General features: G+C 36.6%; 1 protein-coding gene across 9 annotated transcripts; it reads right to left on the minus strand.

The window, feature by feature from the left end:
• Positions 1–478: 478 nt before the first annotated feature.
• LOC101211816 (DNA mismatch repair protein MLH1) lies at positions 479–27956 on the minus strand. 9 transcript variants are annotated; one of them, XM_031888091.1, is made up of 19 exons: positions 27829–27955; positions 27652–27757; positions 26735–26934; positions 22686–22787; positions 14024–14196; positions 13760–13832; positions 13380–13514; positions 13044–13254; positions 12298–12446; positions 11821–11919; positions 11644–11713; positions 11411–11540; positions 8716–8810; positions 8514–8622; positions 7065–7227; positions 6801–6962; positions 5241–5400; positions 1494–1660; positions 479–940 (listed from the first exon to the last, which is right to left on the minus strand). In XM_031888091.1, the coding sequence occupies exons 2-19, from the start codon at positions 27740–27742 to the stop codon at positions 896–898; spliced, it is 2334 nt and encodes a 777-aa protein (XP_031743951.1). In that variant the 5' UTR covers positions 27743–27757; positions 27829–27955; the 3' UTR covers positions 479–895. The 9 variants fall into 9 exon arrangements, with proteins under 9 accessions (XP_031743951.1, XP_031743950.1, XP_031743954.1 ...); XM_031888090.1 differs by having other exon boundaries at positions 27652–27760; positions 27829–27951; XM_031888094.1 differs by lacking the exon at positions 26735–26934 and having other exon boundaries at positions 27829–27956.
• Positions 27957–27967: the final 11 nt, after the last annotated feature.

Genomic DNA, 27967 nt, shown 5'->3' on the forward strand with positions numbered 1-27967 from the left:
GGAAAAAGAAAAAGAAAAGAGAAAAGAGAATAATGTTTTGTTCAACTTGGAATATTTAATTTTAGTTTGTATAAGTTAGTATATGTGTTCAAAGCTTACAAATTCTTTAATTTGAAGTTGAAAACTACTCAATCGTGGTGTGAACTGAGGGGAAAAGAACGTTGGAGAAGCTAACTGAAGAAAATTCAAATTAAATAGAAAAGATCGAATTTGAAATTACTTTGGAAGTTGTCAACGTTAGACCGAATTCAAATTTGGGTAGATGGATCAAAATAATAATTCAAATATCACTTTCTTAATAAAAAAGGAAATAATCTTGGATTATGTTACATAAGACCTAAATTGGATCCTGTAGAAGAAAGGATTCAATTGAAATTAAACTCACTTTAAAAAGAAAAACACTCCAACTCTTTCTGTATCTCAAGATTTGTCAAATCAGAGAAAATTAATAAAACTAATTTTACTTCAACCACAAGAGTAAAAGCTAAAGTGAATTTCACTCAGACCTAATTGGCATGACTTTCTATTCTAAAGATAGAAGGTTTGATCATCCCTGTACTAAAAATAACCTACAAAATACAAAATGATTGCAAAACTGAATGACTTGTAGGTATTTTAGGATTTACAAGAACTATCAAAGGTTGTTACACGCCAAAAGGTCACTATACAAATTACAGAAGGGAAGAGGGTTATAGATAGCTACAAAAAAAACAATTCTTTGGTACATCTTGAACTAAACATTTTTGTGCAACTAACTCCAATCACCAGGATGAAAGAAAAAACTCAGTGACAAAATCTGGTTGGACAATTAAGTAGGTTGTTACTCAAACACCTAGATATTTTTCTGAAAAGAAACGAGGGTGTTTCTAGAAGGCCTAATATTGATCAAACTCCCTCAGCATCTCTCAAAGATCTTGTAAAGTTTCTCCAATGATGCAACCTGTGAAAGTCAATGATAACACATTTAATAAATACATACAGACCACCCAGTTTTCAATCCTAGCAAAAGCACACATTAAATGTAGGTTACGGTCAACAAACGAAGCACTTGGCAGGTGGTTATAACAAGAAGTCTCAAAAGAATGGTCAATTCAAATTAAATCCCTCATATCTATTTAATCTCTACAGGTATTATTAGATGTGCGATTGACTTCGGTTTTCTTATTTCAGCCATTGAAACTATTTTCAAATTTCAAGCATGAAAAACAACATTTGTCAACAAATTCAATGAAAAGAAAAGTCCTAATTTATCGAACTTCTGCCGAAGGTTTTCTCATATCTCCAACCTCAAGAAAAGTACATGTCAACTACTTTTGAGTTGCACTTACTATGATAATCACAATCAAATTTTTTTAACCATGGAAACATGCTAAGTGTGTCAAGTTCAAGATCATTATGACACAGCATCAAACGTTTTTCAACTTAACCTACACATCCTAAACCTCTAAATAGTAGGTGAACATCTCTTTGGGGGTAATTTAAAGAGGACTTACCCGAATGAAAGTACCATTTTCGCCCAGAGAATGTGGAGGCTTGAAGAACAGCTTCATTGATGGAAAGAGTACATGTTGTATTGACCATTCACGTTGAGCCCATATAGTTTCTGCCTCCGATAGTAGTTGATGATCAATTTCGTTATCCATTCCCACCTCATCATCACCTGTAGTTGTAAACATAGCAGACTCTCGTAACACAACTCGAGTTAAATTGAAGAAAATTTCTCTTAATCATTCTAAGAGAAAAAGAACCTGTCGTTTTGGTAAATGACTTCATTTTACTTGACTTACATATGAAAAGTCTTACACGTTTATATTAGTAGGAAAATACATCAAAAATATCAAACATCAATACATAATTTCACCAGTACATGACTTCATGATCCCTTTATTCATGTATCCAACTATTTGTGCATGTAATTAAATGTAACTCGTGTGTTTGAAAATGTTTATAGATTAATTTTAACACCTGTAAATGCACCCTAAAACATCATCGAAGGCTATTTATATGCAGAAGGAAATCACATTGCATATGCAAAATTACAGCACTTTTGATCAGCAGGCGTTGAGCCTACAGAGATTTCACTTAAAAAGCAGCCCCAATGCCCTGCACTTTGCATCCTTAGCCCGTGGGGGAGGCTGGTTTATGTGGTCCAAAGTAAAATTGCAATTTCAAACCAAAACAAGTGAAGGAAAAAGCTTGATTTAATAGCCAGAAACATTGAACATTTTGTAAAGATATGCATTTTCAACTCAAATAGCCAGCAATAGGAAGGTTAGGGGAAAAAACAAGAGTCGAAGTTATAGAAACTGAATTGATAGTCAAACATGCTCAAAAAGACTCACAAAATAGAGTATGACTACTTTCTGCTTGTAAACATGAAAGAGAAATGTAGCAGGAAGCTGTAAGGTATTCCCTTACTAACTTCAGCATTAATAAGAAAAGTTGCCCAAAGGATACAAGACTCGTTGAGTACAGAGAGCTTAACCTCTCCTTTCCCAAACTACTTTCCAAGTACAAAAAAACCTGCCCTAATTAACACTTCTTATACGGACCATTTCTCACTTCCATACAACCAAGTGGTCCCCCCTTATAACTAACTTTCACCTGTAGTTCCCTTTTTACCCCTTCTTGAGTATTTCAGCAGAATTGGGGACCTAACATCACCCCGGGTCAGATGAACCTTTCGCAAGGTTGAAAGTGGGGAAATGTTGTTGAAAGTCTGCAGCAATCATCCAAGTGATTTCATTGGTCAGGAAGGGCCAGCTAGCTCAAGTAACTCGGCATCCTGTGTTTAAGAGTTACGAGGGAAGCCCGCAATGTCCTTGGGTTCAGCTACCCATTCAAAGTTGTCCAATACAGGAGGTTCAGCTACCCATTCAAAGTTGTCCAATACAGGAGGTTCAGACTGAATTTGTAACGTTTTTTACAAATATTTATTTAGTTTTTTATTTTATTTTTAAAAAGGGAAAATTATCTTCCTTCATTTTAGGGATTTTATTAATCATTTAGTCGTTAGTCTCGTTCTCTCGCTAAAGGTTATTTTTAGAAGATACTTTTCATCAACGAGGATTGCAACAGGTAGAACCTTTTAACCATATTATCTTTAAAAGATCCTTTCCTTGTCCGTTTCGAAGTTCTTCCTTCTTATACAAAGGGAAGAACATTGCTCTTCAAGGTATTCTTTCTATACGCTTTCAAGCTACTATTTGTTGAAGAATCTTTTCGAAGGTAAGTTGTTAGCTTCTTAGATATTTTATGAAGATTGTTACCTTCAAAGATATTTTATGAAGATTGTTTTCTAAGATCATCATCTCCTCTATCGTTAGGATTACTCCTCTACATACTCCCTTTCCTTTAACCGTTGACCCTGTTCCCATGATTACTCCAAAGTGCATTGTCTTAACTACTATTCTCTATGCAATAAAGTTGGGGTGGCTCCACAATCAATGAGTACAATTACTTCTCTCCTCTCAATTAATCCTTTCATCTTTAACATTCCCAAAAATGAAAGCCCCTTAACTGAATTCAGAGACAAGTCCACTGCATCCACCACCTCCACGGTTTGCAATTCCATGATAGTGTCCTCTTTTGGCCCCAATCTCATGGAATACTTCCACTTCAATACCTTCCTCATCAACTACAAACATTCTCACACTTCTTAATTCTTTTTCTTTGCACTGACAACCAACAAAAGAACTTCTCATCACAGCAAAAACATAAGCCCTTATCTCTCTTGTTCTTAAATTCTACATCAAATAGGCGTCTCCCCGAATTTTCCTTTCAGTTCGCGTTTGCCGTCACATTCGCTAGGGTTATAGTACGAGTATTAGGGTAATCTACATGTTTTGACTCTCCTTGCATTCTTGTCAAAACCATTTTAGGGTTTCCTGATTGGGCGAGGCCTTCTTTCTTTTTTCTCTTTCTTTTTGCAGGTCAACTCCTTGTTTTCAATTCTTTTGACCTTTTTCATTACTTCATCCAGAGTCATGGTCTCCCAAAGTTCTAATCCGGCCTTAATCACCTCATCTAGGCCTGTCCCAAACATCTCCAATAACACCTCCTTGGAAAGATGTGAGACCGGTGCCATCATCTTCTCAAACCGTTCACAGTAGTCTTCTACTACCGTTTCCTATCAGATTTTGAGAAAACGTCCCACAAGTGTTCCTCCCCACGAAGAACGGAAACGGTTCAACAAACGGACCTTCAAATTTTGCCAATCTTTGACGATTCTCTATCCTCTTTTCCTTGGTTCAAAGCTATTCCCTCAAAACTAATCACAAATACAGTTGATTTTTCAGACTCGGGAGATTATGAATTTGAAAATACCTTTCTACTGTAAAGAGCCATGAATTCGGGTCATCTCCTCCAAAAATGGGCATCTCAACCGTTTTAAACTTGCTGCCATCGGCTACTTCCTCTGTTGCTTTGTCTTCGACTGGTTCGATCGTCGACTCTACCATTTGATATGCTCTCTTTCCCCTTTTTTGATGATGATCCATTTATGATCTCAGAAATCCCCGTTTGGCTCGTGATTATTGCTATTTCAGTCGATAATGCAGATACTGACTTCAACAGTGCTGCCACTCCCTCTTCAATTCCAGATAGTTTGTCTACGCTACTCTTGACATTGATGGCTTCTTGCTCTATTGCGTCCAACTTTTCTTCAATTATTTTATGTGCCATTTTTTCCCTCTTTGTTTCCCTCCTTGCTCAGAACGAATGCTCTGATACCAATACCTAAGGTATTCCCTTACTAACTTTAGTGTTAATAAGAAAAGTTGCCCGAAGGCTACAAGATGTACAGAGAGCTTAACCTCTACTTTCCTAGACTACATTCCAATTACTAAAAAGTCTGCCCTAATTAACACTTCTTATTCTATTTATAGACCGATCATTTATCACTTCCATACAACCTAGTGGTCCCCCCCTTATAACTAACTTTCACCCGTACTTCCTTTTTTAACCCATCTTGAGTATTTCAGCAGAATTGGGGACCAAACAGAAGCAAGACCAAGTAAGATCTGTTCTTAAAAATTCAAGCTGCTAGTCTTTCAGGAGTGACCTTAGTTGGTCTAGTTCATTGATAGATCGATGAGGATTAACAGAACCCATTGAAGCTTAGATTGTAAAGTACGAAGAGATTAGAATAATAATAGTTGGTTATGTAAGAGATCAATCTCTACAATAAAATAATATTGAAAATCAAACAATCAAGATATCAATATTGGAAAAGCAGTTACCTATATTTTCACCATCAGAATTCCCGGATAGTTTTATCCTTTTGTAGAACTGCAAGCCATCACCTGATGGATTGGGCAGCAAGGGAGGATTCATAGCATAGAAATTGCCGATGGCAGCTGAAATTGACTGGAGACAAGTTTTCTCATCCTCCCAATCAATCTACAAATTATAAGCACGGTGAGGTGTAAGGGATAAAAAGCTATGGCAGATAATGTATTCCTCAAAGAATTATTGAATTGAGAATCACTGCTTAATTGGTTTTTGAATTCCAGAAAATGGACTATTTGTTTCTAGAATTCTTGAGAAAAGAGGATGTCTAAGAGCACGGACAAGTTTGTTTTAACATATATTTTTATAACATACATTGTTTTTATGCATTAAAATAACTCTTAATCTAAAAATTTGTTTTAGATTATGATGCCAAACATTTAGGTCAAGATGTCCTAGATAGCTTTAAACTAACTTATCAATTTTTTAGATCATTTAGGTTCCGTTTGATTTTTTTTCTTTTAGTTTTCTAGAATTAAGCCTATAAATATTTCATTCACCTATAAATTTCTTAATAATCTACTTTTTAATATATAATTTACTTTATAAATTTAACCAATGTTTTCAAAAAATCAAGTCAAATTTTGAATCTAAGAAAAGTATCTTTTAAAACTAGTTTTAGTATTTTGACATTTAGCTAAGAATTCAACTCTTGGACTTAAGAAAAATGCAAAATATAGAAGAAAAAAAATGAGAGGAAATCAGCATAATTTTAATAAACATGAGATCAAAAACGAAATGGTTAACAAATGAAGATTTGATGCTTATGCATTTATGTGTATTTCACTTTCACGAGGTTCACGAACAGTATTCTGAAAAATGTTGGGCATGCATTCACCATGCTCAACTAATGCATGGCACATCTATCATGCATGCTTGACAAGTGACTAGGATGCTACTTGGATAGAATTAGAAATATTATTAGGTCTTATAAATAGCAAGCTTGTTACATGTTGAAGCCTAGGGGTAGTTGGGTAGTTTTGTAATTTACTTTACCCTAATGTTTATTCCTTTCTATTAGGCTCGTGTTGCCCATGAAGTTCCCTCTTTTGTACAATTATTGAATTTATCTCAATGTTAGATTTTCTTGAATTTATCTCCGGGAAACAAGATTTAAAGTTATTCAAGCCAACCCTCCAATTTTCACATTTTTATTCTTGTTATGCAAAGCAGCAGCATTAAATTCCATTACTAAATGCTCTATATGAATACGAAACCTACTAATGAGTACAAGACCATCACCAATAGGAGAATTAATGTGCTTTTGGATTCATACAGTGTAAACATGTAATTTCACTTATGTTGAAGGGAAATTTTGAAGTATAAGTTTGTGCTAAACGACCAATCCACAAATAGAATATTAGTAAATTATTTAACCAATTTTACGCCCAAATTAATACTTAACAAATACCAAGCATCATAAGCAAATGAATAGCTGAAACCATGACCAAATGAACAATGAAAAAATAAATTTATGGAATGACAAAAACATTGAGCATATAAGAACTTACATCATTGGCCAAAGAAAGCATAAACTCAGGAACACGGTCCATATCAGGTGTGTATTGATCAAGTACGACCGGAAGTCTAGCCAAATTCCCATTTCGGTCAATATGTATGCAGAAAAATTCCTCCAGCATTTCAGCTTTCAACTTGAGCAGTTTTGTACTCGTCTAAGAAACAGTGACAGTATTAGCTATGTAAAACAAGAAGCTATAACCGAAGAAAGCACTATTTTATGCCTTAAAAAGATATATCAGAAGCCACCACGTTACCTCAGCTACCTTCTCATTAAAATCATCATTCTCACACTCTGAATTTGCATTTTCCTCCTTCAGTGCCAAAATAAGTAACTCGAATAGAGGGGCTGGGTTGCTTAATTGTATTGCATTAAAATGAGCAAATCGACGCAAAACTTGCTGATACATGAGTTCTTTGCTACAAAATATAATGGATAGAGAAAGAAAGCAAAAGGGTACGTCATAAAACAAACATATCAAACCTATCAAACATCAGGCACCTAGTAGTCCTCCAATTATATTTCAATAATATCGTAATGGTAAAAGGGGGAATGTCAGTATTTATGAAGAGGGTGAGTCATGTAATAGTAATATGGAATGTCAGTATTTATGAAGAGGGTGAGTCATGTAATAGTAATATGGATAAGGATGCTTGGTAGTTAGGGGGAGTTAGGAGGGCTCGTAAGTTATCTACAGTTGTCTAGGTGGTTGGTTATTGGGTAGAAGTTATATGTGTGTAATAAGTTGTGGTGTAGGGTGGTTAATATTTTGTAGTGTCTTGGTTGTCTTGAGAGTGGGAGGAAGGGTACTGTACATCTGTTATACAAAAGTGTTAAACGAATAAAAGCTTCTCTTTATTTTGATTCCTATCAGCACCGTGTACATACATGGAGATGCAATGGCCAGTTTCTATATCTTATTCCATTGTGGTTGTTGATTATTTCCTTTGTTAATTCTTTCCTTTATTGTTAATATTTTCATTGTATTTAAAGATATATTTGTGTATCTATTTTTTCCTTATTTTGTATTTTCCTACTTTGTATTGGGTATTTCTTCTACTTAGCAAAATCCCTTTCTTTCTAAGTGACATAAGAGAATACATTTTACACAGAGGTTTATGATCCATCTTCTTTTCTTTTCTTTTCTTTTTTAATAAATTTTTAACTGTATCCAAAATTAGAATTCTTCAACTCATTACATTCCCACTTGTATCCAATAGGCTTTCACTCATCTCATATGATGTAATTCAAAGTAGGATTTATTTTCCAAATGTATTATCTGCCTTCAAAGGCTAAGAGATGGGGTATTTATTAAGAATCTTGAGAGTTTGTTATAAGGCAGTTATAGGAAAGTTGTTACAAAAACAGTTAGAATGGTTAACTGTTTTAACTATCTTATTCTTATTCTACTTATTACATCATCATAGCTCCTCATTTCAATCTATTTGAATCTTTGAAAATTGGGTCAACGATAGCTTACCGCACATAGGTGATTCAAAGAGACATCCAAATAAGTTATTTCAACATTGCTAATATCGGGAATTTGGGAATATGACATGTCACAAATGGTTGCAAAATCCAATGGCCAGATAGAGCAAGACTATGCCAAAAGTATCATATAGTTTAAGAAGTTTCTGCAACTTCATAAAAAAATATTGCACTATAAATTCAAACTAAACTCATTATTTGCCCGAGGAGTTTTTACCTCAAGTTCACAACATTCGCTAGATAGAGATGAGTTCCATGCTGAAGCAGTGCGAATACATCATCTGCCATTCCAATATATACGCAATGTCTAACAGTGTTAAGGAGACCTGCAGTTGGCACCAGCACTTAAAACTTGTTCGATTAATATTTCCAAAGCTTTCGTATTGTTAAAACTTCAAAAGATTCAACGAGCAAGCTACCAGCATGGCAATTCTTATCAATATCTGCAACAAGATCTTGAATGCTAGTAAGATTAGCAGATTCCTTTGGGTTCCTTCTCTGTCTTACAAAAGACCTAAAAATCCGTTTTTTGTAAAAGAGCAAGTTAATAATCCTTGCAAAAAAAGTAATAATGCTAATTAGGAGAAGTAATTCCTTATTGCTCTAGCCAAATCGTACGAAATCTTGAAGCTTTAATTTAATTATACCACAGAAGAAAGTATATTCTATTTACAATAAACAATAATTTCAATAGTGCACACTTCACAAGATGAAAAACATGAAGATATTGTTAGAAATAGTGGACTTAGCTCAAGTTGAAAGTCCAAGGAAAGTTAAGATTTACTTTGCCCTAATTTTTTATTATTTTAATAAGGCTCGTGTTGCCTAAAAATACTTCCCCCTTTGTACCTTTATTATTATAAGAAAATAATAAAAAAATATTAATATCATGATTTTTCTCTTTGTACTAGGGTTTTTATGTAAATTTGTGTTTGTTCTATGTCTCTACTTTCAATATGGTATCAGAGCGGGATATCAAAGAAACCCTAGATGATTGAGCACTTGATGGAACCCTAGTAGAGGGGACAGCTGTCGACATTAGTGCTCCCATCAGGCCTAACATCTCCTATGCTATGAGTACTGTCAATCAGTTCATGCAGACTCCTTATGAAGACCACATGGAGGTAGTTAACAGAATACTGAAGTATCTAAAAGCAACTCCGATAAAGGGTTAAGGTTCAAGAGACTAACAAAAGGTGTATTGAGGTCCATACTAACTCTGACTGGGCTAGATCTATTGTTGATAGAAAATCCACCTCGGGATACTACACTTTTTGTGTGGGGCAATCTCGTTACTTGGAAAAGTAAGAAGCAAGGAGTTGTGGCTAGAAGCAATGCTGAAGCCGAATACAGGGCCATGATTTTGGGAATTTGTGAACTGGCACCAAAAGGTGTTGTCTTATCTTCGTTAGGACTATGAGGTGCTTATGAAACTATTATGCGATAACAAAGCAACTATTAGCATTGCCAATAACCTGATCCAACATGACAGAACTAAATATGTGGAGGTTGACAAAATTTATCAAAGAGACTAGACAATGGTAGAATTTGCATCCCTTACATACCCTCAAGCCAACAGATTGCTAATATTCTCACAAAGGGACTCCTCAAACAAAGGTTCCAAAAGGTGTTGTCGGGCTGCTTTTCTTTCTCATCCAGCCTAACCCTATGTTGCCTCAGTTTCAACGTTTGCAGTTTATTCAGCCCGTAGCCCTCTTCTGTTTTTGAAGCTTTGAAGGATTGCCCCAGTTTAGTTTTGTTTGTTTTTGCTCCCCCACTCCCCCTCGTGTTTCTTGTTGTTTTTCTCCCGGTCTTTTTCTGTTTTTCTAGACCTTTGTACTAAGCTGGTCGCTTTTATTATTGTTTCTTTTAGTTTTATTTGCTAGTGCTCGGGATATGATGTTTGGCGCTAAAGGGGTGTCAACCTAGTTGAGATGTCTGAGTGCGCCTCCTGATCCCTCTAGGTCTCCTTTGTTTATTACTTTTTTTTTGCTCTCTTTGTATAACTATCTTGTACTTTGAGTTCTTATTAATAAAGAAGTTCTTGTCTCCGTTTCAAAAAAAAACAAAGTTTTGATTCATGTATTAGTAAGTTGGGTCTTTCCGACACTTTCGTCCCAACTTGAGGGGAGTGTTATAAATAGTGGGCTTAGGTCATGTTGAAAGCCCAAGGATAGTTAAAGTTTATTTTGCTTTAACTTTTTATTATTTTAATAAGGCTCGTGCCGCCTATAAGTACTTCCTCCTTTGTACCTTTATTATCATAAGAAAATAATAAGAAATATCAGTATCGTAGTTTTTCACTCTGTATTAGGGTTTCATGTAAATTTGTGTTTGTTCTACATCTCTACTTTCAATAGATATAAATAGATAAATAATATAAAAAGAAGATTGAGCATCTGAATTTTAATTGGCGCATGCATAAAGAACGGTTACTAAAACTAATTTTAGCATCATTTTGATTTCTTAAGGAGAAACTTGAACATTCTTTGACACAAATACAAATAAAAACTACTAAGACCTAAAGTAAGGAACGTAATCAGAGTTTATAGGTAGGAGTGGTATGGTATTAGCAAGGGCATAAGGGTGATTAGTTAGGGAGTTACTAGTTAGTGAATGTATTTAGTTATAAATAGAGGGAGGGGGGTTGAGGGAAAGAGAGTCGATGGTTGGATTTGGGTTACCGTACTCAAGAGTGGGAAGGTTCCAAACTTAGTTTATCATGTACTTATTGAACCTTTACATTTGAATATATTTTAGTTTTGATTCTGATTGGGTGGCACCCCAACAATATCTCATTATCATTATTTCTTATAAAAAAAATTAATAACGAGATGTTCAAGATAGAAATATCAAAAATAAAATTAGCTAAAATATCATTATGAAATAATTTTTGAAAAAACATCTCGTGAAAGAAATAAAGAAAATTTAAGTTACCTTTTTTTTCTGAAATGAGAGGGCTTTGAGATAGTTTAAACGATTAATAAATAATCAACAAAATATCAACTTGAGTACACTCAAAATGTTACATCAAAAGACAGTCTCAATGCAACACATTAACACCAACAGCTCCATAATTAAATCAAGGAGGAAAACTAAATGGAGAAAACATACCTCACAGCAGTTAAGGTAGATTCAGGGAGACCAGGCCGCTTCATTTGAACATATGCGTGCAACCTTCCAGCTGGATCTGTTGAATCTGCCCTAACCATTTTATGCACTGGAACCTTTTGCGATTTCGACCCTACATGCATTATAATAATATGACACTGAAGGAACAGATAAAAACCTAAAGCATGACCTTATAAACTACAGCGTAACACCAACGAAGACAAAATCTGTTGTACCAAACTTCGAGAAATTTTGAGAATCGTCATTGCTAAGAAGCATTTGATAGGCCTCAGAAGATTCTACATCCTATAATATGCAGTTCATGGTGGAATTTGTATCAATCAATAGCTGAGATTCAATAAATTAACAATTATAAATCAAGTTTCATATAGACAAAGATCTTCTAAAAGAACCTGTTCTTGAAATGCCTTCGTGTCATTAGAACTTCTCAATTTTGATTCAACCGCTGACTGTATCCTCTCAATAATAACTTCCTGGTTCAGGAGGCTTACCTGCATATTGATAGAGTTTTATTCTCCAGCACAATTTAACACTTCAAACAATGAACGAGATGTGTGGATTTTACAATTTGATACTCTTTAGGAGGAACTCCATTTCATAGTTTCCAGATATTTAACACTTCTTGGAAAATGAAACTGAAGTTTACGAAAAAAAGTATCAAAACTTGAAATACATTAACTCGTTGCTTAAGTATAAGTATGCAGCCTTTTTAAAGAAAACGAAAAACAAGACTTTTCAATAAAATAGTTAATGAGTCTAATGCTCAAATTATAAGTATGTAGGCTTTTGAGTTTTTTTGTATAAATATTTTATATATCATTTTAGAGAGCAGAAACTGTGGGTACCAGATATCAAGCAAACAGAAGTACCTCTTTTTTGGTCGGATGAACATTCACGTCCACATGCTCAGGCGGCAATATAATTGACATATAGATGTAAGGTTTGGATGCTTTGGGTAAAGTTGCAGCATAAACAATTTCAATAGCTCTTTTTAAAGCACTGCATTCCACCATTCTTCCTGCAATAAGAAAATTTAAATTAAAAAAATTATTATTATTATTATTAAAAAAAAGTATTAAAAATGAAAACAATTACAAGGATCCTATGCTAAACACATGAAATTAATAAAACAAAAAAAAGTCAATAAATTACTAATACATGCATAATCTTATAGGTTACTGTAAACATAATCTTTTTAGTACATTTCATTCTTCACACTTCCTCTAAGTATGAACCCAGATATTAAGCTCATTAAGGGCAAGATCATGTATCCAGTCAGATTTTTGGGGTTGTGATATCGATGTTAATGAAAATAATCATATCATAATTTGGAAGAGAAATTGGGTAACTTCCAAGATTGATCATAAGAGCTTACAAATGGGGAGACTTTTATTATTAATTTGAAAAGGAACAACATTTTAATCAGAATATTGAAAAGTTAAAGTGCAACAATCTTTTTGAAAAACTAGAGCAACTCCTCTTTGGGGAATTACAAGAAAACATCCAACACTACAGCAGATAAAAATTCATAAACCCCACAAAAAAGTTTTCAAGAAACCTCATAGAGATACTAATTGGATGCATTGCTTACAAGATAAAAAAAAATATTTGGTACCATTGATAAAGAGCACCATCGTGATCTTCTTTGCAACATAATTTGAGTTGGAAATCAAACCATCCATCTTGAAACCTGAGCAGGCTTCATCATTTTCTGAAACTTCTATTTTCATTAGATTGCGGGCAACTGATGCACCATAAACTGTACGAATGGCATCTAACCTTGAAGTTGGACCAACTGAGTGAACATCTGCTCTGGCAGCTCCATGCTAATAAATATTGTGACCAGCATATCTCAACTCAGATAGCCCATTTTAAGGCATCAAACCATCTAACCATGAAAGCAATTCCAAAGGAATAAAAACATTCAAGATTGACTAATTATGGAAATAACCTTTCTGCAAGAAAAGCTGATGTTTATATGATGAATGGCAAAACGACTTAGGAGGTCCACAATCTTCGTGTAATCATCAGATGCATTTTGTAGCGTCTTCCTCCGAGCAGTCATGTTATAGAACAGATTCTCAACCTGGAATGAGACATCCAAGAAAACAAAATCACAAATACAGTGCATAATGATGAAATTTGAAATTATGAAGTATTTATAAAAAATTGTCGCTGATTGAATTTAAGAAAACTCCTAACCTCCTGACTGTAATTAATCATGAATCATACATGCACAAAAGTCATGTTAGCATAATTCATTTAATAAATCACTGTTTGCTTCAGAAATTGTTGCCTTCCAATGAGAGTAGTCTAGACTGGTGCAATTACCGTTATCTGAGTTCCTTTTACAGCAGCACATGGCTTAGGCTCATGCTCCATCACTCCATCTCTATAGGATACTCTGTCCCATTATGTCATGAAACTCAGTAAGACAATGAAAGAAACTCACTCTCTGAACACAGTGTGAAAATAACTACATAGTACATACTACTTTAACCTGAATATTACTATTTTTCCCATACATTTACAAATCCCCGAGAAATCCAGTATGAAAAACATGAGAAGCAGAGCCATAGCTTGTAGTAATTTTACCTATAACCGTGTAGCTGTCCTTTAGTAATGGTGGTGACCGTAACATGACCTACATAGGTCATGCTCGCCAGAGCCTCTCCTCGAAATCCCATTGACTTTATGGACTGTAAATCCTCAAATGTTGACAACTTGGACGTCGTATGTCTCTCGCACAAAATGGGCAAGTCTTCATACTAGGGAACAAGAAAAAAAATGAAAATCAGAAATTTAGTACAATAAATTTCCCGAGCTCCCTCGAATTAATTATAGCCACTTCCAGTCTTTCACAAGGTTTCCCTTATTTTCTTTCTCTAATAGAATCTTAATATCATCACGGCTTTCACTCCTAGAAATTTAATAGAAAACAGAAACTTGTGAATGTAAAGCAGTATTTTGTAGCAAAAAATGGAGTTAAAGAAGAAAGAGACACGGATGCCGTGGCCGTCGTCAGAAACTTGGATGAGTTTGAGGCCGCCGTCCTTGACGACAACGTTGACGGATGTTGCTTGGGCGTCGAGGCTGTTTTCGACGAGCTCTTTAACGGCGGAAACAGGTCTTTGAATGACCTCCCCGGCAGCGATTCGATTGACGACGGACTCTTCGAGACGGAGGATTTTGGGAGGTTCTTTACAAGGAACTACTTCTTCTTGTTCCCCAGCGGTGTCCATGGGAATAATCTCGTCATTCGCATGAGTTTCCATGGGAGCTTACAGAGCAGAGATGTCTATTGTTTTTGTCTATAGTGCTTTCGTTGTGTGAAATGGCATGAAAAGCCCGCGAAAGTGAGGCCGAAGCTGAAAATGATTGTAATCAGGTCACTTTAACCAGCGGTAGTGGTAATTGTATCATTTTACGGCATGTGTGCCGGTAGAGCTAGGTAGAATGATGGGGTTATTTTATTTCTTGGATAACTTTAAAATGGCTTCACTCTCTGGATTTCTAACGTACGAACATTCATTCTAACGTTTTCATTTCAATTGAAAAATCAAATTTCGATTATGGACTGACTGTTATCGCCTCTAAAGTGCAAAAAAATAACCACAATCATCCACATAAAATTTAATTAAAAATAGTTGAAACAAAACATGCATGTTTATTCTATAAAAACTAGTTCTTAGATTTCATGCAATACCCATCCGTATATTTCAAACTCCAACCAAAACAAGAAAAAACTTCACGATTAAAGTCCCGTCGGTAATTGGCGACAAAGAATATGTAAACCCCAAGATAAGAGCCATGAAATTTAAAATTTGTAGTAGAAGAAGAACATATTTTGGAGTCCTCTACTTGGGGAAACACGCCGATGAAATTGATAGTAATTACTGATTTTGTGGTTTTCAGTCGACTTGCTCTTCTATCTTTCTTCGTCTTCCTACGTCGGACCCTAAAAAGTTTCTACTCTATAATCTTCAAGGAGATTTTGGTTGAAGGCGATTTCATAGTTCACTTCTTTTCCAATTTTCACTTGTTTGTTTTTTAAAATAACAATGAGGATGGATTATTTGGTCATTTAGGCCGAACATTTGCGTACCATTGAAGCCTACCGTGCCTTTTTGGCAAAATACAGCCTACACATCTAGCTATATAAGTAGAAATTCATAAAATAAATGTTAAATGAACCCTAGAATAAACGTCAAATGAATTTAATTACAAGGCGTTTATACTAAAAAAAATTAAGTTTACTCTAGATTCCACCATTCTCTTGTGTAGATAAAAGGTTGTCATATGCAAATTAAAAAAGATAATTTAATTTTTCACTAAGAGAACGATGAAATTAGATGTAAGCTACACCTAATCATTGCTTATTGCTTATGAATAAATAGATAACATAAAAATATTTTAAGAATACTAAGGTTACTAACTAGCCCTGGGATGATAAATATTTTGAGAGATTTTAAAATACTTTGTCATATCTTTTTAGATCACAATACTTGGAACACTTGTTTATTTATCGATAGTGTGTAAATACACTAGACTAAAAGCTTTTTATTTTAAAGAATTTCAAATTAAAGCAACAAGCTTCCAATCCAATCCATGAAGTTTTTGGTACCGTTTTCAGAGAATACACACAATTAACAGGTTAAATTTTGTAGCATTGATTTGGATCATATTGCATTTGCTATTCCCTATTTCCATAGGTCATCGAAACTAAATTGCAATTGGTTTACATTGTAGGTTTGTTGTATGCACAAATGACCTTGCAACTTTGAGTTACATCATAAAACATAGAAAACTTTCCAGGGTAAGAGACAACAGAAACCAATTAATAAGGGAATGCAAGGAAAATCGCATTTCACAACCTCAAGTGATTTCTCTACAAAATCCCATCTTCATAGCATAAGAACCAAACATCGACCCAAAAAACTTTGACCTAAAGCTAGGGATGTTTCAGATGCTTCATCATGGCGAAGCCTAACTCAAATGATAAACACAAGCACATATTTGCAAATGGCTATTTTCTAAATATAGTTTTAGAGGTTCTCATTAAGCTTCACATTCCCAAACACAATCACCACCACATCCCCCCCCCCCCAAAAAAAAAAAAAAAATTATTGTTGGAATTCTTTCCTTTTTTCTAGGCTTTTTCCTTGTTAGAATCCTAGAATAATTATGGAAAGATTATGGGAATGTATTCCTTATTTTCCTAAATCTTTTCCTTTTTTATTCCATTGTGTACTCTATTTATTCTCCCTTGTACCTATTGCTTTATTCATTAGAAAATAATAACAACACAAACAATCGTGGTTTTTCTCCCGGTACTCGGGTTTCCACGTAAATTGGTGTGAACTCGTTGTCTCTCTTTTCAAATATGGTATCAGAGCGGGACAATGAAAACACCCTAGAAACCCAAAAAAACCAAACCACTTATGAAAATCAAACAGAAGGGACAGCCATTCAATTTTAGTGCTGCCGTAGCTGCTGCCATCGATGCTCGGATGAGTGCTGTCATGGACGAATTATTAAGCCGGCTACAGAAAACGTCCGAAAATAATTTTTCGTCATTACCGCAGCCGTCCGCGCCGTCACCGGACCCACCACGCGCCGCCGCCGGACCACCACGCGCCGCCGCCGGACCACCACGCGCCTGGTTTTCTTCCTCAGACGGCGCCGAACATCCCATCTGTCCAACCCTTTTCTTCGTCCGCGGCCTATATTGCTCCCCACGCCCCGATTTATGTTCTGCCATCTAATTCCAATCGGCTACCACCGCTTCTGCCGTCAAATCTGTATGGCCAGCCACCCAATGATCCTAGCTACCATCCCGATGTTAAAAACTCTCAAATTCACTCAACATTTGAGGTTGGTGAATCTTCGGCATATTCCAACCGTAACGTGCAAGCTTCCTCGGGAATAGTTCATCAACAATTGGAAGGGCTTCGACAACAGATAGCAGCACTTGAGGCTACCTTAGGGACGACATCCACTCTACCGATGTATTCTGAGAATCCGGTAAACTCGTTCCCTAATGTATCCTCTCCTTATTTGACTAATACGGTGGCTCAGTCTTCCATGTATCATCTTTCAGGAGAAAAGTTGAATGGCAACAACTATTTCTCATGGTCTCAATCAGTAAAGATGGTCCTCGAAGGACGACAAAAATTTAGCTTTCTGACAGGGGAAATACCTCGCCCCCAACCGGGCGACCCACATGAACGATATTGGAAGGCAGAAGACTCTATTCTTCGATCCATATTGATCAATAGTATGGAACCTCAAATTGGCAAGCCGTTATTGTTTGCTGCAACAGCCAAGGATATTTGGGACACAGCCCAGACACTTTACTCAAAACGTCAGAATGCCTCTCGTCTATACACGCTGAGAAAGCAAGTTCATGAATGCAAGCAAGGAACCATGGATGTCACATCCTTTTTCAATAAGCTTTCGCTTATATGGCAAGAAATGGACCTATGCAGAGAACTAGTCTGGCGTGATCCCATCTGATGGTGTACAGTACTCGAGAATTGAAGAGAATGACAGGATTTATGACTTTCTTGCTGGTCTTAATCCTAAGTTTGATGTAGTTCGAGGGCGTATACTAGGTCAAAGACCGATTCCCTCCCTGATGGAAGTTTGCTCTGAAATCCGCCTCGAGGAAGATCGCACAAGTGCTATGAATATTTCCGCAACCCCTACTATTGACTCTGCTGCTTTTAGTGCAAGATCTTCTAACAGTAGCAGTGACAAGCATAATGGAAAACCAATTCCTGTCTGCGAGCATTGCAAAAAACAATGGCATACCAAAGAACAATGTTGGAAGTTACATGGTCGTCCCCCAGGAAGTAAGAAACGCCCTTCCAACGACAAACAGAACACAGGGCGGGCGTATGTGAGTGAGTCTGCTGAACCTCCTCAACAATCCGAACCCACACAAAAACCAAACTGATCTCAGTCTTGCCACTTTAGGTGCCATTGTCCAATCAGGTATACCTCATTCCTTCGGTCTTGTTAGTATTGATGGGAAGAACCCCTGGATTCTGGATTCTGGTGCCACAGATCATTTGACTGGGTCCTCTGAACATTTTGTATCTTACATTCCTTGTGCTGGGAACGAGACAATTAGAATTGCAGATGGCTCCTTGGCCCCCGTTGCTGGAAAGGGGAAGATTTCTCCTTGTGCAGGGCTCTCCTTACATAATGTTTTGCATGTGCCCAAACTATCTTATAATTTGCTTTCGATAAGCAAGATCACTCATGAGTTAAACTGCAAAGCAATATTCTTACCTGATTCTGTCTCTTTTCAGGACTTGAGCTCGGGGAGGATGATTGGCACTGCCCGGCATAGTAGGGGACTCTACCTCCTTGATGACGATACCTCTTCTAGTAGCATTCCTAGGACTAGCCTCTTATCTTCCTATTTCACTACTTCTGAACAAGATTGTATGTTGTGGCATTTTCGTTTAGGCCACCCTAACTTTCAATATATGAAACATTTATTTCCACATCTCTTCTCTAAAGTTGAGATGACTACCTTATCTTGTGATGTGTGTATTCAGGCCAAACAACATCGAGTCTCTTTTCCCTCACAACCATACAAACCAACCCAACCCTTCACTCTTGTTCATAGTGATGTCTGGGGACCATCCAAGACAACAACCTCATCTGGAAAACGGTGGTTCGTAACCTTCATTGATGATCATACCCGTCTTACCTGGGTCTACCTTATCACTGATAAATCTGAGGTTTCCTCTATGTTTCAAAATTTCTATCACACCATTGAAACACAATTCCATCAAAAAATTGCTATTCTTCGGAGTGATAATGGTCGGGAATTCCAAAACCATAACCTTAGTGAATTTCTTGCTTCCAAGGGGATTGTTCATCAAAACTCGTGCGCCTACACTCCTCAACAAAATGGAGTGGCCGAGCGAAAAAACCGTCACCTTCTGGAAGTAGCCCGTTCCCTTATGCTTTCTACTTCCCTTCCTTCATACTTGTGGGGAGATGCTATTCTTACAGCAGCTCATTTAATCAATAGAATGCCTTCTCGTATTCTTCATTTTCAAACTCCCTTAGATTGTCTTAAGGAGTCCTACCCATCGACTCGTCATGTTTCTGAGGTTCCTCTTCGTGTGTTTGGGTGTACCGCTTATGTCCATAATTTTGGCCCTAATCAAACCAAATTTACCCCTCGGGCTCAGGCATGTGTGTTTGTTGGGTATCCCCCTCACCAGCGTGGTTATAAATGTTTTCACCCACCATCCAGAAAATACTTTGTCACTATGGATGTTACTTTCTGTGAGGATCGACCCTACTTTCCCGTTAGCCATCTTCAGGGGGAGAGTGTGAGTGAAGAGTCTAACAACACCTTTGAATTCATCGAACCCACTCCTAGTGTTGTGTCTAACATCATTCCTCATTCCATAGTCCTACCCACAAACCAAGTCCCCTGGAAAACGTACTACAGGAGGAATCACAAAAAGGAAGTCGGTTCCCCTACTAGTCAGCCGCCGGCTCCAGTCCAAGACTCTGAACCTCCTCGAGATCAAGGTATGGAAAACCCTACTGAACCCTGTACTAAGAATATGATAAGTGAGAATGACAGGTCTAATGTTGCTGTTCTTGAAAACGTGGAAGAAAAGGACAGTGGTGATGAGATTGAGGTCAGAATAGAAACCCGTAATAATGAAGCGGAACAGGGTCATACAGGAAAATCAGATGAGTATGATTCCTCTCTTGACATTCCCATTGCTCTGAGAAAAGGCACCAGGTCTTGTACTAAACACCCCATTTGCAATTATGTTTCCTACAATAGTCTCTCTCCTCAGTTCAGAGCTTTTACAGCAAGCCTTGACTCTACCATAATACCAAAAGATATCTACACTGCTTTAAAGTATCCTGAATGGAAGAATGCTGTCATGGAAGAGATGAAAGCTCTTGAAAAGAATAGTACTTGGGACATTTGTACTCTACCTAAGGGACACAAAACTGTGGGATGCAAATGGGTGTTCTCTCTCAAATACAAAGCTGATGGTACTCTTGACAGACACAAGGCAAGGTTAGTTGCGAAGGGATTTACTCAAACCTATGGTATTGACTATTCAGAAACTTTTTCTCCAGTTGCTAAGTTGAATACTATTAGAGTTCTGCTATCTGTTGCTGTGAACAAAGATTGGCCTTTATATCAGCTGGATGTTAAGAATGCCTTTTTGAATGGAGACCTCGTAGAGGAAGTCTACATGAGCCCTCCGCCTGGATTTGAAGCCCAGTTTGGTCAGCATGTGTGTAAACTCCAGAAATCTATATATGGTCTGAAACAGTCTCCCAGAGCATGGTTTGACAGATTCACTACCTTTGTCAAGTCCCAAGGGTACAGGCAGGGACACTCTGATCATACTTTATTTACAAAGGTTTCCAAAACAGGAAAGATTGCTGTTCTAATAGTTTATGTGGATGACATTGTTTTGACTGGAGATGATCAGGCAGAAATCAGTCAATTAAAGCAGAGAATGGGCGATGAGTTTGAAATCAAGGATTTGGGAAATTTGAAATATTTCCTTGGAATGGAGGTGGCCAGATCTAAAGAAGGTATCTCCGTATCTCAAAGAAAATACATCCTTGATTTGTTAACTGAGACAGGTATGTTAGGATGTCGTCCCACTGACACTCCTATGGAATTCAACTGCAAACTAGGAAACTCTGATGATCAAGTTCCAGTTGATAAAGAACAGTATCAACGCCTCGTGGGTAAATTAATTTACTTATCTCATACTCGTCCTGATATTTCCTTTGCTGTGAGTGTTGTCAGCCAGTTTATGCAGACCCCTAATGAGGAACACATGAAAGCTGTCAACAGAATCTTGAGATACTTAAAATCAACACCTGGTAAAGGGCTGATGTTTAGAAAAACAGACAGAAAGACCGTTGAGGCATACACTGACTCGGATTGGGCAGGATCTGTTGTTGACAGAAAATCTACCTCTGGTTATTGTACCTTTGTTTGGGGCAATCTTGTAACTTGGAGGAGTAAGAAGCAAAGTGTTGTGGCCAGGAGCAGCGCTGAGGCTGAATATAGAGCTATGAGTTTAGGAATATGTGAGGAAATTTGGCTTCAGAAAGTTTTGACAGATCTTCATCAGGAATGTGAGACACCATTGAAGCTTTTCTGTGATAATAAAGCCGCTATTAGTATTGCTAACAACCCTGTTCAACATGATAGAACTAAACATGTTGAGATTGATCGACATTTTATCAAAGAAAAACTTGACAGTGGGAGCATATGCATTCCGTACATCCCTTCGAGTCAACAGGTTGCTGATGTTCTTACCAAAGGGCTTCTCAGACCAAACTTCGACTTCTGCGTTAGCAAGTTGGGCCTCATTGATATTTACGTCCCAACTTGAGGGGGAGTGTTGGAATTCTTTCCTTTTTTTCTAGGCTTTTTCCTTGTTAGAATCCTAGAATAATTATGGAAAGATTATGGGAATGTATTCCTTATTTTCCTAAATCTTTTCCTTTTTTATTCCATTGTGTACTCTATTTATTCTCCCTTGTACCTATTGCTTTATTCATTAGAAAATAATAACAACACAAACAATCGTGGTTTTTCTCCCGGTACTCGGGTTTCCACGTAAATTGGTGTGAACTCGTTGTCTCTCTTTTCAATAATTATATATGTAAAATTAAAATGGCTACTCTGATTTCTAACAGGTCTTGGAAAAGCTGTGAAAGAAGTTCAAGTTCCTCCATGACGATTATAGAGTACAGATCGGTACATAGCAGCAATGTAAAGGAAGCAGATGAGCAGTATAAGGATATCATCCATCAGTCCAAATAATCCTAGTAATGCTGCACATAAACAGTCAAGCCAAAACAGAAAAAAACAAATTCATAAGGAACCAATAAACCAACAGAAAGTACAAACAGGTAATCTGGGGTGAAAAATATATATATATTACCTTCTGGTATGATATCGATGGGACTCACAGTGTAGATTACACTTAGTACCATCTGTAAACAAATTACAAATTACAAATTAAAGCAGATATAATGACATTCAATCAACCAGAATTCAGTTATGTGTCTCTCTTGATTGTTCAGACTTCTTATGGGAAAGCAATTTTTTCATTCAGATAAATAAAAGAACAATAAAAACAGAGGATATTTACGAGTTAATTTTAATTTAAAATAACTTAAATAAGTAGTAATTGATGTTGAGAAAGTTGGGTTGAGGCATTGACTTAACTGCAATGTAAACACGTGTTCGAATGACAAGAGGAAGAGATCTCTGTGGATTGTGGAGTTCTCGAAGCAACCTCCGCAGGAGAAAAGGAAGATCCTGCAGTCGCTGTACAGAAGAAAAAATCGCAGTTCAGTATCTTAGGCTGCATTAATTAATTCTGAATATTGATTTATTAAATAAAAACCATTGTAACTAAATTTATGATAAATTTTCACAAATAGAAAAAATGTCAAACTATTTATAGAAGTAGCAAAAAGAGCATTGATAGACACTGATAGACTTCTATCAACCTCTAGTAATGATAGGCTTGTATCACTTTCTATCACTGATATAGTATAAATGATAAATATCAGCCTCTATTAATTTCTATAGCTGATAGACATTAGTCTATCAATGATAGACTTGTATTAGTTTCTATTATTGACTCTCTCAATATCTATATGGACTATAAGGAATGTAAATTTTTTGCGATAACTTGTAAACATATTGTTCCCGTGAGATTAGTTGAGGTGCACGTAAAATGGTCGGAACACTCACGAATATAAAAAAAAAAATTGTAAACATCTTGTAGTTAGATTTTAGATAATAAATAAATTAATAATCTAAACTAATAAGATTCTGTTATGTAAATATCGTTTCAACAAACCATTCATACGCACTAACTACCGCAACAGATTACCAAAAGCCCCATTAGGGGCTGTTTGGATTGATGGAATTGAAATGGGAATAACATTACAGAGAATTAATGATGCCTGAGAATAACAAGTCTGAGAATTAGATTTCTGGGAATTAAAGATGTTTGTGTTTGGTTGTGCATGGAAATGGTATTAAGAATGTATGGGAATAAATAAATAATAAAAAATAAATAGTCAAGGCACAAACTCGAGCCAAATTTCCTATGAGATGCCTCGAGATGAAAAACAGAAGGATTTAGATTTTAAAACTCGGGGCAAAGTTTCCCTGAAATGTCCCGAATTGAAAAAACAAAAGGAAAATGTTCTAAAACCTAGGGCAAAGTTGCCTCGAGATGCCCCATAATGAAAATAGAAGGATTTAGATTTTAAAACTTGGGACAAAAGTTCCTCCGAGATGCCACAAGTTGAAAAACAAAATGATTTAGATTTTGAAACTTAGGGCAAAGTTGCCCCGATATCACCCTGAGTTTGAGGGAAGGAATTGCAAACCTTCCCTTCTCAAGGGCATTGGAAATCCTCCACTTGTGTTGAATAATAAACCCTGGGAAATATCTTTTCCAAGGTAAAAAAAATATATCCATCAACCTTTGTAAGCCCATACCTACTCCCACCTTCTTTACCCACAAAAGAAACGGCCCCTTAAGGTTCTAAAAAATCAGATCCAGGCTAGAAGGGAATTTGTGTTTTTGTGATTTGATTTTACAGGAAACTAAGTAATCCTCTATCAATAAGAGATTCATTAAGTCACTTTGGAATTCTAAGGATGTGGTTGGTCTTCCACTAAATGTTGTAAGCTCTTTGGTGGTATTCTCATCCTTTGGAATGATCCATCTTTGGGTGTTTTGGATGCTATTGAAGGTGCATAAACCTTTCCCTACGCATCAATCTGGCTGATGATTTTAGCTTTTGGTCATCGGGTATTTATGGCCCATCTTCATCATCTAACCATGTTTCTTATTGGCAAGAGCTTTATGTTTTATCGTACCTGTGGCAATAACTAGATCCTCAGTGAAGACTTTAATGTTGATAGTAAAGGGGAGTAGATTTGTAGAGCCATGTATTTGTTAGATACCTAGATTAGTATGGGTTAGGGGTATAAGGGTAATTAGATATTTAGGCAGTTACTAATAGCAGTGGTTACAAATAAGAAGTGGGTGAGTGAAGAAGGGGGAGGTGGTTGAGTAGTATTCTCAAGAGAGGGGGTCCCAAGTACCATAAACTTGGATCACATTGTAGTTCTTCATTAATTCTCAATATATTTCAAATTTCGGTTCTTGTTAGGAAGTGGTGTTCTATCAGTATCCTATTAATCACTTTACTGCCACTGCAAAACAGTCCTCTCACATGGTACAGCAGCAGAGAATTTGGTTCCGACACCTTTATTGATAAATTTCTCATTTCGGATGGAATCTTATCTAAATTTGACTTTCTATCGGTTAAAGGCTGGAACAAATTGCCTAAAAAAGTTTTCCCATTTACCTATAGGCTGGAGAAGAGAAAGGGGGTCCTACTTCATTCAAATTTGCTAATACGTGGCTGAAACATATCATGATTCTGTTCTGATGTTTCATTGGCGAACCAAAAACAGCATGGTGGGTTGGATGGGTCGTGGTTTTATGCAGAGATTGAAATGCCTGAAATTATCTCTCAAGGACTGGAATTCATCCACTGACTCTAACTACAAAAGTCAGCTTCAGATAGTGCATAATAAGTCATTGACCCAAATGAGGAAAATGGGCCTTTAGATATTATTCCATCCACAGGCGCATAGCTACTAGATCTGACAATTTCCCCATTGCTGCAATGAAGAGATTATGCAGAGACAGCACTGTAAATCCAATTGGCAAGCTGATGGTGATGAAATTTCATTCTTCCATTGTCTTATTGTTGCAAAATATAGAAAGAACACAACCGTTGAAATCCTCTAGGGGGTCTTTCAGGTAAAGAGTTAAATATTGAGAAGTAAAGAGTTATGAAGTTTACGGAGTTGTGAACTCCTAGAGCGCACAATGTAAGGAGTTGATAATGTATAAAATTGATGTCTTTTAGTGGTGAGACTCACAAACTCCTGGGACCAAACAAGGAGTGGTGTTCAAAAATCCCTACTTCTCAACTCCTACTTTCAAACTCCTTGAGCCAAACATGCCCTCACAGAACGGTTAGTGTCCTTGCTGTCAGTGACATAGAAGCTGAGTTTGTAAAAGTCTTTTGTTGATTTTTACCAACTTTGTTCTCAAAAAGTTGGTAATAGATTTCTGCCACATTCCATTAATTGCTGCCTCATTACAAGCACGATGCTAGAACTCCCTTTCTCAGACTAGAAAATTCAGTGTACGATTTGTTCAATAAAAAATCTCCTGGAACACTTTCAAGGATGGCATCAAGAGGGTGTTCAATGATTTTTCTGAGAATGATATTACCAATGCTAGCCTCAACAAAACTTGCCTCTGCCTCATCCCCAAAAAGACTGATGCCAAATCAGTAGGTTTAGGCCATTCGCCTCACCACTTTTCTCTATAAGATCACTCCTACAGATTTATCAGAGAGATTAAACAAGTTCTTCCATCCACCATCACAGAGAATCATCCATTTTTGCAATCGGTCATCAAATCAATGCATCTCTTATTGCATATGAATTAATTGATGAGTGGAAGCACAAAAAAAAAAAAAAAAGGATTGTAATAAAGCTGATTAGAACATTGTCAACAATATTCTAGTAAATTATAGGCTGTCTCTCTTTAGCTAATTTATCCATTATCATCAAAGGAAAAATGTGAAGCCCCAAGTGACAAAAACTTATAGTAGGAAGGGCAGAAAGGGAACTGGTACACCTGATGGTTAGTTAGAGAAGTGGGACATGATTTGAGAGTACATGTGGCAGGGAATGATGGTGTGTTAGGAGGAATTCAGGTAGTAGCCTTTGTGGAGAAGAGTGCTTGGGCATGGTGCCCCATTATCCCCTTCCTTTTTATTCACTATTCTTGTGTTGAATTGCCTTAGTAGAACGTTGAATCTTGCTGAAAACAGAACTTAGACTAAAGGCTTTGAATTGGGGAATGATCGGCATGCTATGTCCAATGTCCATTTCCTAATTCCTACCTTCAGTTTGTTGATGAAACTATCATTATCTTCTCATACGAGGAGACATATTTAGGCCATTAACTTCAGTTTCTTGGTCCTAATTGTTCTCACTGGACATGGAATAATGCTTCCTGCCTTCTTCCTGCCCTAGCAAATCAATGCTCACTCTCTATGGTCAATTCTTCATGGAAAATCCTTTTTCATGTTCCAAAGAATATTCAACAATCACTTTTAACTAGCAGTTCATCAGAGAAATTATGTAAAAAAGAGAAATACCTGACTTAAATCAGTTGAGTTGCCACCGAAATGACGGTTATAAGTCCTAATATTGTTAAGAACCCGTGCAACCTCTGGGTCACTTTGTTGAATTGGTGAAACCTCCGAAGGAACTAATAAAGTGATTGAACGACGACATAAGGGGCATTTGCATGGGTGTAGTGGTGATCCATGATCCCAGACAAGCATTATACACTTGCCTACATATAGGGAAGCAGACAATGCAGTGAGCTTCATAGATAAACATTTCTTTTTCTTTTGTTTAAATATTTTACAAACAAATCTCATAAAAGGGATATTAATACAACTAGTAAGCAGAACTTTGTCTTCCAACATTAAAAATGTTCATGCATATCTCATGATTTAATGCATTTCTTACACAACAAGTTCCTAAAGTTGAAAATGAAACCATGAAGTTCCTTCTCTGATCCAAAAACTAGATGAACTCTCTCTTAATTGTACAGGATTAACTCCAGTGTCCACCCTCAATCATTTAGGCAGTTATTTCCAGCTGGAAGCAAATAATCTCAAAGAGATGCAATTCAATCTCAGCCTCTATTTCAGATTTTGGTTTCATTTGACCATTTGTTGAGATGCAGAGGTTCGAGAACACATTACCAAGAAACAGAAATTTCATCCAAGACTTGTCCATCGGTAAAAAATAGCTCGAAGAGACTACAATTCACGATATCGGATAACTAAGCCGTGATTAATGTGACTAATCAGGACAAAGGAAAAAACAGCAACCAGATTCCAAATTCCAAGAAACAAACCTAGTCGACAGTTGCAAAGAAATGAAATACGAAAATGAAATGGAGGAACAGAATCATTCAAAGAGAGATTAAATTATAAAAATTTAAAAAGAAAAAAAAAAGGCAGCATCAAAAGAGAAAATAAATTGAAGAAAGAGAATCAACCGCAGAACCAGTGCGAACAATTTGCTTGACAAGGGATGTTGAATCTTCCATGGCAGATTGAACAGATATCGCCCACAGGAGGGCCGTCCATATTATGAATCAAAACCTTCTAAATTGCCAAAGTGTTAATCAAAGTTTGGTGTAGAAAGAGTATGATTGTGACTTCGAAGTTCAAACCTGAGGCGCGTTTCTTGGAATGCCTTCACGGTGCTGATTTGTTGATCTTACCGATGAAGTAATTTATTGTTCTTACACAATGAAGTAATTTCACTATAGTCTATGTATTGGTCATAAACAAATAATATATCACTGGAAA

This window comes from Cucumis sativus, chromosome 6, assembly GCF_000004075.3.
Source record: "Cucumis sativus cultivar 9930 chromosome 6, Cucumber_9930_V3, whole genome shotgun sequence".
In the NCBI taxonomy this organism is placed as follows: Eukaryota; Viridiplantae; Streptophyta; class Magnoliopsida; order Cucurbitales; family Cucurbitaceae; genus Cucumis; species Cucumis sativus.